The sequence below is a fragment of the Sciurus vulgaris genome (assembly GCF_902686455.1).
Source record: "Sciurus vulgaris genome assembly, chromosome: 11".
Classification (NCBI taxonomy): Eukaryota; Metazoa; Chordata; class Mammalia; order Rodentia; family Sciuridae; genus Sciurus; species Sciurus vulgaris.
Genome location: NC_136472.1, coordinates 64,087,078 through 64,100,470, shown reverse-complemented (window position 1 = coordinate 64,100,470; position 13,393 = coordinate 64,087,078). Strand labels below are relative to the sequence as shown.

Here is a 13,393-nt window from a genome sequence, read left to right as displayed (position 1 = left end):
CCAGTAGATTCTCCATGACCCTCCCTGAAACACTTAGTCCTCTCTACAACTTGACCCCAGTCAGGCTAGGGCAGTTTGACCAGAGAACAAAAGAATTGGAGCATTGTCACCAACACATCCTCAGCCATTGCACCATTTCTTTAAGCTGTTGAAACTACTGCATGATCTGCTTCACCAGAATGAAGAAGGAAGAAGATGGGAGCCCCATAAAACAGGAATCAAATTCCTAACAGGCAGCAGGCCAGCTGGCCTAGAGAGTTGAGAATCCTCAACAGCCCTGGCAGAAAGAGAATGGGTTTCTCCAGGAAGAATGTCTCCAAAACAAAAATAACAAAGAATTAGTAGGTTAGCTGATGCTACTGGCCTTCTGAAAGAGCCGACAGAGGGACTAGCAAGAGGAGGAAAAGCTAGCAGCTAGTCCCCAGAAAACTAGATAAACAGGAAAAAAAATAAGGAAATATTTTAGGAGAAACCAAAAAAAAAAAAAAAGGAAAACTTAATAGTAAACTATAACACTCACATGTGAATAACATTTGCATAGAAGTAATAATATAACCACTGAATACCGATCTAACAAAAAATACATAACCACATTGAGAGGAGGGATGGTGGTGGAAAGCACTAGAATAAAAAGTCAATAGGTAATGCCTATAATTGTGATCAAAAAGATAGCAGTACACACGTACCACTTAGAAATGCAGAGATGTTAGAAGAAGTAGTTAGAAATCTAAAGTAGTCGCCTAGGGGAAGAAGGATGAGGATACTGGGAGGGGGGACAACTGTTTGGGGACATGAGATTTCTTTGGGGACATGAGTTCACTTTGTAAGCTACAAGCATTCATTATTTTTTTTATATTTTTTGTTGTCAATGGATCTTTATTTTATTTATTTATTTATATTTGGTGCTGAGAATCAAACCCAGTGCCTCACACATGCCAAGCAAGCACTCTACCACTGAGCCACAGCCCCAGCCCCACATTCATTATTTTGATAAAATAAAATTAATTCAGCAAAGAAAGGAGAGTGGTGCTAAGTTGTATAGGTAAATCCTTCAGGAAGCTTGGTAACAGAAGGAATCAGAAGGTAACTTTGGAAATGTGGAGTCGAGAAAAGCTCTGCCTTATTTTCACATGGGAGAGGGGAGGAATATTTTCACATGTTGACAAAAAGCATCCAATAGAGAGATCAGGTAAAAAATTTAGGCAAAGGAAAGACAAACCAGAGGAGGAAATTGAGAGTGGGGATTGGGATAGGATCCAAAGCAAAGGCAAAAGATTGGCCTTTGATGTGAGGCAGAGGGAACTATTTGACAGACGGAGAGAAGCTATTTGACAGAGAAAGGCAGGTGTGTGACTTGTGGTCATAAGATGAACCTAGAGATGTCTGGTGGACTCTGTACTCTGCACGAAGTAAGAGTAAGACCATCACCTAAGAGTGAGAGGGCACCAGGTAGCTGAAGAGAGGAGAGACCATAGGGTGACTACTGCCAATGTTCTGTACATTTCCTTCTCCTCTAAGGCCCCTCATTCTCCATAAGTACTCCCAGAATCTGGGAAAATGGGCAGGAATGGGAATTGGTCTTTCCCAGAGCCTTAACCAAGCTCAGACAAGAAAGAAAAACACGACAGCCAAGAACCAAGACCAACTAACCAAGATGGAAAATAACGAATGAAACATAGTCACATAGATAGGGGAACAGAGAGCAGAGAGACCACTTACTGCAAAGGCTCCAGGTCTTGAGATCACTGGACCAGAGATTCTGAGTCACACCTAAAAAGTAGAAATGAGATGCATAAGAACTGAATTTTAATTGGATGGTGGAGGAAAGAGATGAAATAAGCTCTCCCTTTCTGTTAACTCTGACCTGGCTGGAAGTAAACCTGGAAACTAGAGTAACTGAGTCCCAAAAGAGAAAGGGTATAAACAAAAGAATCAGAGATCAAGGGCTGGGGATATTATTCTGTTGAATCTTGCCTTAGCATGCACAAGGGCCTGGGTTCAATCCCCAGCACCGCCCCGCCTCCCAAAAAAAGAATCAGAGAACCAAAACACAGGAACCCAGTCAGGCAAAGTTAGAGAGAAAGAGAGGGGTGTGGGGGAAGCTAACTGGTGTGTATGCCTGTCTCTTTCAGTTATTGAGGTGGGATGGGTCCTGTAGGTTGCTTTTAATATAACCCTACCCCCAGCAGATGTGACCCTGATCTTTTCACAAAAAACGTTCAGGCACGTTCCCCAGGACAACCAGAAACCTACATGCCATGGTTAATATTAGGTATCAACTTAACTAGGCCATGGGATTCTCCAAATGTGGATGAACCTCATCCAATCTGTGAATGCCTGAAGAGAACAAAAAGCCCACTTTCCTGCAAACAAGAGGGACTCTCCTGCCTCACTAGCTTTCTGACTCAAACTGAAACACTGGCTCTTCTTGGGCCTTACACCTAATGGCTTTCTGACTGGAACTAATGACACCAACTCTCCTCAATCTCTCCTCTTGCTGACTACAGATCTTGGGACTTCTCAGCTTCTGTAATCACAGAAGCTAATTCTTATAACACAGAAGGTTCTTAATGATCTGCTCCCAACCTCCTGCTGAGGGGTTCCTCTGTTACCCTCTCCTTTCTTCTTAACACTCTAGACACAAAATAGCTTCCTCAAACACACCAGGCCTGCACCTGCTCCTGCCTAGCTGTTCACTCTATTTGAAGGACTCTCCCCTCCAAGAGCCCCAAATGATGACTACCTACTTGAACCTTCAAGTCTCCACTCAGTTTCACTTTCTCACTGTAACCTACCCTGACCCCTCAGAATTCCTGATTCCCCTTACCCTCTGCTGATGGTCCCCTCTTCATGACACACCTTAGGAACTACTGTATATGATAACACCTTTTAATATAATATATAACTTACCTATTGTTTTTTCTTACCACTAGAATGTAAACTTTTGCCTGTTTTGTTCACTGATGCATCCTAAGCAACTTAAAGAGCGTCTGGCACATATTAAGCACTCAAATTGTTGACTAAACCACCCTGTTTACACCTCACGACACTGTCGAGAACAAAGCCCTTTTGGCACTCCAGCATGTCACCACAGGAAATGACTTCCTTAGCAAGACTCCGAAAGCACAAGAAATAAAATGAAAAATTAGGAAGTGAGATGGCATCAAATTAAAAAGGTCCTGCACAGCAAAAGAAACAAGTAAGAGCCTGAAGAGAGCCTACGGAATGGAAGAGGATCCTTGGCACCTGCTCCTCAGGGCATGAATATCCAGAATATACAAAAAACTCAAAAAAAAATACACACCACACACAAATAAAAAAAGAAATGGGTAAAAGAACTACACAAACACTTCTCAAAAGAAGAAATACAAATGGTCAACAAATATATGAAAAAATGTTGAACAATTGGGAAATGCAAATCAAAATTACATGAGACCCTGTCTCAAAATACAAAAAAAAAAAAAAAAAAAAAAAGCGAGGATGAAAAAAGCTGAGGATGTAGCTCAGTGGTAGAGTGTCCCTGAGTTCACTGAGTTCAATCCCCCAGTACCACAAAAAAAAAAAAAAAAAAAAAAAAAAAAAAAAAAAAAAAAAAACCTACATTGAGATTCCATCTCACATCTCCAATCAGAAGGGCAATTATCAAAGATACAAACAACGAAAAATGTTGGCGAGTATGTGGAGGAAAAGGTGCACTCATACATTGTTTTGGTGAATTCAACCACTTTGGGAAGCAGTATGGAGATTCCTCAAAAAACTAGGAATGGAGAGCCAGGAGTCAAAGCCAGTTCCTAGCCCAGTTCTGTCCCCCAGTCACCCGCCTCCTCCTCCAACATGACAGATGCCACTGTGTCCTTCACCAAGGACTTCCTGGCTGGTGGAGTGGCCGAGGCTATCTCCAAGACTGCAGTAGGCCCATCGAGCGGGTCAAGCTGCTACTGCAGGGACAGCATGCCAGCAAGCGAATCACGGCAGACAAGCAACACAGGGCATTATAGACTGCGTGGTTGGTATCCCCAAGGAGCAGGGAGTCCTGTCCTTCTGGCGTGATAACCTGGCCAATGTCATCAGATACTTCGCCACGCAGCTCTCAAGTTTGCCTTTGGAGATAAATACAAGCAGATCTTCCTGGGTGGTGTGGACAAGAGGACCCAGTCTGGGCACTACTTTGTAGGGAACCTGGTATCAGGTAGTGCTGCAGGGGCCACATCCTTGTGTTTTGTGTATCCTCTTGATTTTGCTGAAACCTGTCTAGCAGCTGAGGTGGGGAAGCCCAATGCAGTCACATTGATGTTTATAGCAGCACAATCACAATAGCCAAACTATGGAACCAACATAGATTCCCATCAACAGATGAATGGGTAAAGAAAATGTGGTATGCATACACCGTGAAGTATTACTTAGCTATAAATAAGAATGAAATTATGGCACTTGCCAGTAAATGGATAGAACTGGAGACTAAGTGAAATAAGCCAGTCCCAAAAACTCAGAGGGCAAATATTTTCTCTGATATGTGGAAGCTAATCCAAACTAAGCAGGGGAATGGGGTGAATTTCATAAATATAGAGGAAAGATCAGCAGAATAGATGGAGGGGATTAAGGGGGAGGAAGGAGTGAAGGGAAATAGGAAGAACAGTGCAATGAATCTGACTGAACTTTCATATGTACATACACGAATATACAACAGTGAATCCCAAATCAAGTATATTCACAAGACACTAATTTTTAAAAAAACTATAAATAAATTGCAGAAAGATCAGTAGAGTAAAGGGAGGAGAGCAAATCTTCCCAGGGGAGGGAGGAGGGAAGAGGAGAAGTGCTGGGAACTGAATTAGAGCAAATTATATTCCATGCTTTTATGATTAGGTCAAAATGTATCCTAATGTTATACGTAGCTAAAAAGAATCAATAAAGATTTTTAAAAGACACTTTGAGGCCTGAGGATATAGCTCAGTTGGTAGAGTGCCTGCCTTGCATGCACAAGGCCCTGGATTCCAATCTCCAGCGCCACAAAAAAAAAAAAAATAAAAGACACTTTGGTCCCTTTTACTCTAAAACACGAATTGCGACCTTTGAGCTGCTCTCTGGCTCCACCTGGCGACAGCTGTGCAGACCAAATTAAGTTGTTTCCTAGCTCGGTCCCAAGTTTACTAGGAACAATTTAACTTGGCTTTCACTGAGCATACACCGGACCTACAGCAAAAAGCACAAACTCCGGAAGAAGTCACAAACAGCCGGAAATTTTCGCGCCTCGAGAAGTGTCATTGGTAACCAATGAACACCAACACCTAGCTCACGTGGTACATGTTCAGCCTATGGAGTTTCTAATACTCATCAACTCACTCCCTTCTGCTCCAAGCTCTCTCTTTCTCAACAAGATGGCTACACCGGCGGTACCGGCAAGTAGTCCTCCTGCCACTCCGGCCCCAGCCCCTGCCCTGGCCGTCGCCCCGGCCGCAGCCTCTGCCCCAGCTCCCGCGCCAACGCCTGCTCCAGCGCCAGGTGCGGCTACAGCGCAGGCCGCGGCGCCGGCTTCACCCACAGACGCCGCGGCTGCGCCCGCAGCTCCGGGCCAAACCGCGGCCTCGGCGCAAGCCCCGGCACAGACCCCTGCGCCCTCGCTGCCGGGTCCTGCTCTCCCAGGACCCTTCCCCGGCGGCCGCGTGGTCAGGCTGCATCCGGTCATTCTGGCCTCCATCGTCGACAGCTACGAGCGACGCAACGACGGCGCTGCGCGTGTTATCGGCACCCTGCTGGGTGAGTGGTCAGAAAATTGACGCGGTTTTCTTCCACATATCTCTCGATAACTGTTTCATCCCTCGAGTCCTTCCTCCCATCCAAATTGATCTTTTATTTTTCCCCCTTTTTGCCGATTTCTCTATTGCACTTTCCGGCAACGATTTGTCTTCCCAGGGGACTCGAACTCTCCGCTCACCTGCCGAATTACGTACTTTAAGCGACGTAAAATATAACGAGGAGTAGTTGTTATTTACTGAATAGTGTGTGCCGAGTAACTTTCCGTTTTATTTTTTAATATTTCCAGCAGCATTTTATGTCAAGAATGATAAGCCTTATTCTGCCAAAAATGAACTCAAAATGTCCAGTAGGAAGTCAAGTACTCTTGATTCCTTGAGCCCAGAGACCATATCCCCGCCCCTTACCCACTGACTAAATGTCTTTATTCTCCGGGTGTTCACAGAGTTTTTTTAAGGAGTGGGGACAACTGTGAAAAGAGATCCCTTTCTATAAGTAAACTGATTTGGCTGGAACTTAAGATTTTGTAATATTCTACTTGTCCTGAACCAGCCTGATCCTCTGTCCCTTGGTCTCCTCTAATACTAGTTCCTAATTAAGTACTGTTCATTTGGTGCCTTTTGTGAATTTACAATTGAACATGGATTTATTATCTGTTTATAGATCTGTGCTTAGTCTTCAGATTGAAGAATCTCTCTCACCTGCCTGTGTTACAGATTTGGGAAACAAATATTTTCTGTTAAAGTGGTTTGTAAAACTGAAAAGCATTAAAGAGGGATTGTTGATAATAAATGCCTTTCTCCAGAGGCTGCTAGTCCCATCAAATTCATTTCTGTTCTTATCTTAGTGACTGGTTTGAAACACCTTTGTAAGTCTATTCCACTTGCATGCATTTCTTTTGCTTATTCTTGAATTTGTAATAGGCCTTACACTGTAGAAGACAGTTGGTATATTGCAAAGAGGACAAAATATGTAGATAAATTTCACCAAATATTAGCCATGTGCCTAAGGCACACTGCTTAAAGTCTAGTTCCTTCAGTGGTTGCTTCCACAAAGTTTTAGTGAGAACTGCATCATTACTAAAAACATCTAACTATGCTGGTACACATCAGTTTTAGCTGTAGATTGCCACCTACTACATCAGGTCTGTGCTTCCCCTAGTACACATGCACATTCTCTATCTTTTGACAGTGTAGCACTTTATAGAAACCTAAATTGATTCATTATCTCCTAAACATTATCTTTTCTCAAACCAAACCTTTGTATTCTTTGCCACACATGCCTCCCTTGCTCTCCCTCATTTGTTAAAGTTCTGCCCATCCTCAGGGTTCCTAGCAAAGTTACTAGCATCAGTCTTCCATCCCATATACTCACCCTCACCCCATCCTAATCCACTCACAACATGAAGACGTTCTGTAACTGACCGTTGTAGACTTCTGCAGCAAATGATTTTTACATTACTGATGTAGCATTTGACAAATACTTGTCAAATTTTCCAAACTCACTGGAGCTTCTCTGTTTAAGAGACAATTTTCTACCCAAAGTGCCCCAGTTATTATAACGACACCCTACTCAGATCAGCTAAAATTAGCATTTAGATCCTTTTGCAAACTGAATCATGGTACAGTGCTCGTGGTGTTAAGCATTTCAACTTTCATTAACAAAAACATTTCTAGGTCAAGGCCTGACCTAGAAAAGAAGCATAGAGTAAAAAATAGCAGAACTAAGATCAAACCTTTAAAACTGGAGAAGTCCCTGAAAGAGCCAACAGAGATTTAGAAAGAAAAGGAAGAAAACTAGAGATTCGTGTCATATCCCAAAGAAAAGAAAGTGTTCATTATTGTTGTTGATTTGGTACTAGAAGTTGAACCCAGAGGGGCTTTACCACTGAGCAACATCCCCAGCATTTTTTATTATTTTTATTTTGGAGACAGGGTCTCACTAAGTTGCTTAGGGCCTATTTAGATGCTAAGGCTGGCCTTGAACTTGGAATCCTCCTGCCTCAGCCTCCCAAGTCCCTGGGATTCCAGACATGCACCACCACACCCAGCAAAAACAAAGTTTTCAGATGAAGTAATCAAGTCTGGTTGCTCAGTGAGATCAAGGAACTAATGTAGTGGGAGTGATGATATCAACTAGAAGAACAAAAGTTTGTGGTAAAGACGTTGATATTTAAGGTTCACAGGTAGAGGGTTTCCGCATGACGATAGGGTTAAATTGTGTTCACAATGTGAAATGAGGCTACTATATTAACAGTAAAATCTTCCAGATAGCTCTGCAGATTAAATTGTAGGGCAAGAGTCTAGAGACTGAAAAATGAAGGCCAAAGAGTGAAGGTGTAGAGCTGGGGTTGTGGTTCAGTGGTAGAGTGCTTGCCTGGCATATGTGAGGCACTGGGTTCAATTCTCAGTACCACATATAAATTAATGAATAAAATAAAGGCCCATCAACAACTGAAAAATATTTTTTAAAAAAGTGAAGGTCTCCGAAGGGCTGATAATAGTAACAGAAAAAAGGAAACCTTGTGAAGGAAGAATTGTTTGGTGATAAAGGAAGGAGTTGATCATTCTAGTTTTAGTTCTCTGGAGAATCCTGGTTCTGTTGATGCTGAACTTGAAGCCATTGAGTTGGATCGCTGTTTACTGGCTTTGAGGGATCTTCTAAAGCATCCCAACAGTAGTCAGAGACTTTTGGGAGCCCTAGAATTAAGTAACACATGAACAATTCTCTCTTTCACAGGAACTGTTGACAAGCACTCAGTGGAGGTCACCAATTGCTTTTCAGTGCCACACAATGAATCAGAAGATGAAGTGAGTAGGAATTTGAACCTCACCTCTGCAGTATAGCTGTTCATTTGTCAGGCTCCCCTCAAGGCCCCTCCCGCACAGTTTATCTCATAACTAGAGATCCTACAGCCAGAGAGCTTCATTCCATTGTCTGTACTTCCTTAGCCTCTTATGTCTTTCGGGGCATAAGGTCTGTCCTTTTCAGTTTTTTCTATGAACTTCTTGCTTCTTAGCTTCCTTTCCTGCCTTTCCTCCTAGGTGGCTGTTGACATGGAATTTGCTAAGAACATGTATGAATTGCACAAAAAAGTCTCTCCAAATGAGCTCATCCTGGGCTGGTAAGTTGGGAAAGGGCAGGCCTGGAGGAAAGTCTCTCAGTGTTTGTCAGGCTCTTCTGCCATGAGACTAGAGTTTGTCTTCCCCCTTTTTGGAGACAAAGGGTATTGAAAGTGTCTGATCTCAAGAAGTTATGAATTGTTTCAGGAGGCTGAGGCAAAAGGATCACAAGTTCAAGGCCAGCCTCAGCAACTTAGTGAGGCCCTAAGCAACTTAGCAAGACCCTGTCTCAAAATAAAAAGCACTGGAGGTGTGACTTAGTGGCTAAGCACCCCTGGGTTCTATCCCTATTAGCAAAAAAAAAGAAGAACCTATGAATTAAGGGTATTTCACTAGCAATTCTGGTCCTATGAGATCAAAAATATTTATTTTGAATTTCAACTTTGATTTTGCAAGCCGTTTCTTGGTTCCATTAGGTACCACTACCATAGGGTTTTTGAATACCTTAGAGATACCCAGCCCACCATTGTGTTTGATATTGATGTTACATGTAGACATGAATCTACAACTATGATCCATTTTCTAGGTATGCCACAGGTCATGACATCACAGAGCACTCTGTGTTGATTCATGAGTACTACAGCCGGGAAGCCCCTAATCCCATTCACCTCACCGTGGACACAAGTCTCCAGAATGGTCGCATGAGCATCAAGGCCTATGTCAGGTGACCACAGAGTCTTGGGAATAAAAGGCTATCCAGCCTTCCTAAATGACACCCCACCCCCATCTCAGGCAGGTTTAATTCCTTCACTGTGCACCTCACTACTTCTTCAGCAAACTCATTCCTTTCTTTTAGAAAGGAATTAGAAAGGCTTCATTCTGAAGCAAAAGCTGTCCCCATAGTTTCCATTTGCTGATCCTAGTTGGACTCCAGATGCCCACTGCTCTTAACCAGTTTTAAGTGGCAACCCTTTAGGTATTTGAGCAAGTTTTCATGTTTCATGTCATCTCTTCTAGAACAGGCAGTCCTCACATAGTATTCTTGTGATTCATGTTCATTATTCTGAGTTACCCTTTAGTCATTCCCAGAACTTAGCATTTATAGATTAGAAGATGACTGTTCTTATTTTTAACATATCTGTTAACCCAGGATTGTGTGTAGTTTTGATGACAGTAACATTATGGTGTTTACACATTGAATTTGCAGGCAGTGAAAATGCCAGTTTATGGGGGGTGTTGGGAAAGGCCCTAGCAGCTTCTGGCACTCCTGTAGCCAGCCAACTGTTAGGCAGCAAGACATAGATAGTAGATACCAAGCCCTCATACCAACTGATGTACCATTGAGTTCTGGTCAAAGCCTAAATTCTTCATTTTTCCAGATAATTCATGCTCCTCAAAATCTGATTGAACAGGTAGGAGTTGACATAGTAAAGACATCACTTTTAGTAACATTGTAGCATTCCAGCCTAGTCCTGATGGGCCAGAGTCTATTTGTTTTTTCAGTGCCGATGATGAAAGGCTCCCAGAAAAGACCTCTCATCTCTGTTTGCTAGTGGGGTGGGTGTCTAAGCAGCTGGCCCCACAGGAAAATCAAGAGTCCTATCCTTTCTTTATTGACATTGCAGTGTATAAAGTCATCCTCTAAAGGGACAGGCTAGTTCCAAAGGCTGTATTCTTCTGGTGTGTAGAATGAGCTAAGTGGGGAGATGAGTTTTGTTTCTTTGAGACCTCTAGTCAAATGGTCTCTGCCTTCTTAACTCAGAAACTTGGAAGCAGTATTCCTCTTGTAACTGCTTTTCCCAGGCTAGGCTAGGCGTGGAAATCCTAGTTCCTAAACCATCTGTTTACCTTTTCCCTTCCCTCCCTAGCACTTTAATGGGTGTCCCTGGGCGGACCATGGGAGTGATGTTCACACCTCTCACAGTGAAATACGCATATTATGATACTGAACGCATTGGAGGTGAGTAACCTTGCTGTCTACTCCTTAAAGATTAGGCTTTTTCAGTCGAGGGGATATTGCTGCCTATCCATGATGGAGGCCTTATCTGGCTTAAAGAGATTGATTTAAGGTTTGTGATGGCTTGGATTTAAATAATAATTTGGGAAATCGTAAGAGCTGGGAAATTATAAACTAGAGACCACTTGACCATTCAGATGAGACCAAGAGCAGTGATTAGCATACTAGGTAGAGGAGCTAAGCTCCCTCCAAAGGAAGAAAAGCCAGTAAGGACTGAACAGTGAATTTGCAGAGCCAAATGGGTCCAGGTGAGGGTGCAGGGAGGGTTATCAGGATGATTAGAAACATCTCCTTCCTAATGGCATGACTAAGTTCCCTCTGTCTCTTATTATCTACCCCTACCCAACCCACTTCCACAGTTGACCTGATCATGAAGACTTGTTTCAGCCCCAACCGAGTGATCGGACTCTCCAGTGATTTGCAACAAGTGGGAGGGGCATTGCTCGCATCCAGGATGCCCTGAGCACAGTGTTGCAGTATGCAGAGGATGTGCTGGTAAGAAGGGGAAAAGGGAACAACACAGGAGGGGACAGATCTACGCCCTGAGGTCACTGAGGGATCTGCTGATAAAATGATAGTGCCCAGTGGTGAAAAGTAACTGTTCTTCTTTACTTTGATGCTCAGTCTGGAAAGGTGTCAGCTGATAATACTGTGGGCCGCTTCTTGATGAGCCTGGTTAACCAAGTACCCAAAATAGTTCCCGACGACTTCGAGACCATGCTCAACAGCAACATCAATGTAAGTGCTTATCTGAGCCTCTGGGAGCCTGCCTCCTCCTGTTTCAGCATGAACACACAACTGTGAAAGGAGTTGGTGTGGTGGCCCCAAGTACAATAAAAGAGATAGGGCTTCACCTTTGGCAACCTTGCAGGCCAGGTTGGAGGGAAGGAAGTAGTACACATGTTCAGAGAATCTCATCCTTCCGCTTCTTGATTCCGTTGTTTTGGGTACTGCTGATACTACTGTGACTTGTTATATAAGTTCAATATAGAGAAATACTAAAATTCAAAAATAATGAAAATGCAGTTTCTTATTTTCCCCAAGTTTGTTCACAGACCCCACACACACTCCCCTCCCAGTACTCCACTTATGAATCTTACCTAAAGCACTACTAGTCTATAAGTGTATCAGTAGAGAAAGGAAAGTGCCTCCACGCCTTTCCTTCCTGTCTTCCATGTTTGACTCCTGCTCAGTCTCCCAGCTGTCCTTTATCCAGGATAAACAGCTGGCCAAGACCAGCCACGGTGCTCGCTTATTATTTATTTTGTCTTCTAGGACTTGCTGATGGTGACCTACCTGGCCAATCTCACGCAGTCACAGATTGCCCTCAATGAGAAACTTGTAAACCTGTGAATGGACCCCAAGCAGAACTCCTGCTAGTCTGACTTTCAACCCTAGGACTAAGAATGGAGGAGAAATGGTTTCTTGGTGGTTTCTTGAGTCACACTGAGTCAGTCAGCTGCTTGTGACTCTGAATAAACATAGCCTACCTTTTGTAATTGAATTTCATCTGATGTGAGTTTATTGCTGGGTGGAAGGGAAAAAACTTTTAACGCTCACATAAAAAAGCACTGTAGGTAGAAGTTGGTTATGTTTGAATGACTCATCATCAGTAGTTGCACCCACTGCCCAAGGCATTTCAGCTTCACTCAACCCTATCACAGCCTTCTCAGCACATTAGTTTACAGTGGCATTTTCTTCCCACTCTTTTGTCTGTGATCAGAACAAATGAACCTCCATAAAATTTTTGATTTTTATCACTTCTCCCTAGTATCTTACATAGATGGCAGTACAAAGGGTTGTCTTATGTACAGTGTTGAAGGACTTGGTAATGTGTTAGTGAGTAGGCAGAGAGGAAAAAGAAGAAGATGGACCCAGACCCAGTCCTGGAACCCATGAGTCTGCTGTGCTGGTAGGAAAGACTGCCTTCTCTGAGGTGAGGAATAACACTTCGCCGAATTCTTTTTGTTTTCAGTCTGGAAAGGTGTCCACTGACTGTACTATTGAACCATTTCTTGACAGATCATCCGGTATACACAGAAAATTAATATGAGAGTATGTGGAGAAAAATGTTGAGAGAATTGGATGCTTAAACTGAACTTAGAGTGTAGGATAAAACTGTTTGCAACTTTGGTTTGGGGAATACAAACTTAGGATCTGTGAGTGAAAGTTGGATTGCCTCATGTAATTCTCAGTTGCTGTCTATAACTTGAGGGCAACCTTGTGCTGTGTTGATGTCTGCCAGTGGTTAAGTCTGAGCAAAGACTGGATGATATTTCCCAGAGACCTTATAGAAATAAGTATTAGTCTAGGTAACCTCAAACATCCATCCTTTCCAGCTGATAACCTAGACACTGAAATGTATTGGTCCGAGGAAAGAAGTCATTATTCAGTGAATGAGGAGTATATATTACATTGGAATGAAAAGGTGAATGAATCTTCTAAACACCAAGAAGGCCTGGTTCCTACTTCTGGTTCTGCGCTATTTGACCCTAGAAACAAAATTCTAAGAATCATAAGATGTGGGGTTTTTTTTAAATTAGCTCATTAGGGTGTTGTG

At 42.9% G+C, this 13,393-nt stretch overlaps 2 protein-coding genes across 2 annotated transcripts in view; one reads left to right on the top strand and one right to left on the bottom strand.

Moving 5' to 3' along the window:
- LOC306640976 (olfactory receptor 10A3) overlaps positions 1-2,861 on the bottom strand; it is a 65,052-nt gene extending 62,191 nt beyond the window's left edge. The window contains exons 1-2 of the mRNA XM_079105746.1: positions 2,828-2,861; positions 1,720-1,770 (exon numbers count right to left, since the gene is read on the bottom strand). The gene's annotated coding sequence lies outside the window, so the exon portion shown is untranslated. The remainder of the gene's footprint in view (positions 1-1,719; positions 1,771-2,827) is intronic.
- A 2,490-nt stretch (positions 2,862-5,351) lies between these two features.
- EIF3F (eukaryotic translation initiation factor 3 subunit F) lies at positions 5,352-12,337 on the top strand. Its single transcript, XM_079105692.1, is given in 9 exon segments — positions 5,352-5,757; positions 8,494-8,564; positions 8,799-8,878; positions 9,403-9,540; positions 10,685-10,776; positions 11,193-11,270; positions 11,273-11,328; positions 11,458-11,571; positions 12,109-12,337. Coding segments are annotated over 9 exon segments (1,086 nt in total). The 5' UTR covers positions 5,352-5,378; the 3' UTR covers positions 12,187-12,337.
- The last annotated feature ends 1,056 nt before the right edge of the window (positions 12,338-13,393 follow it).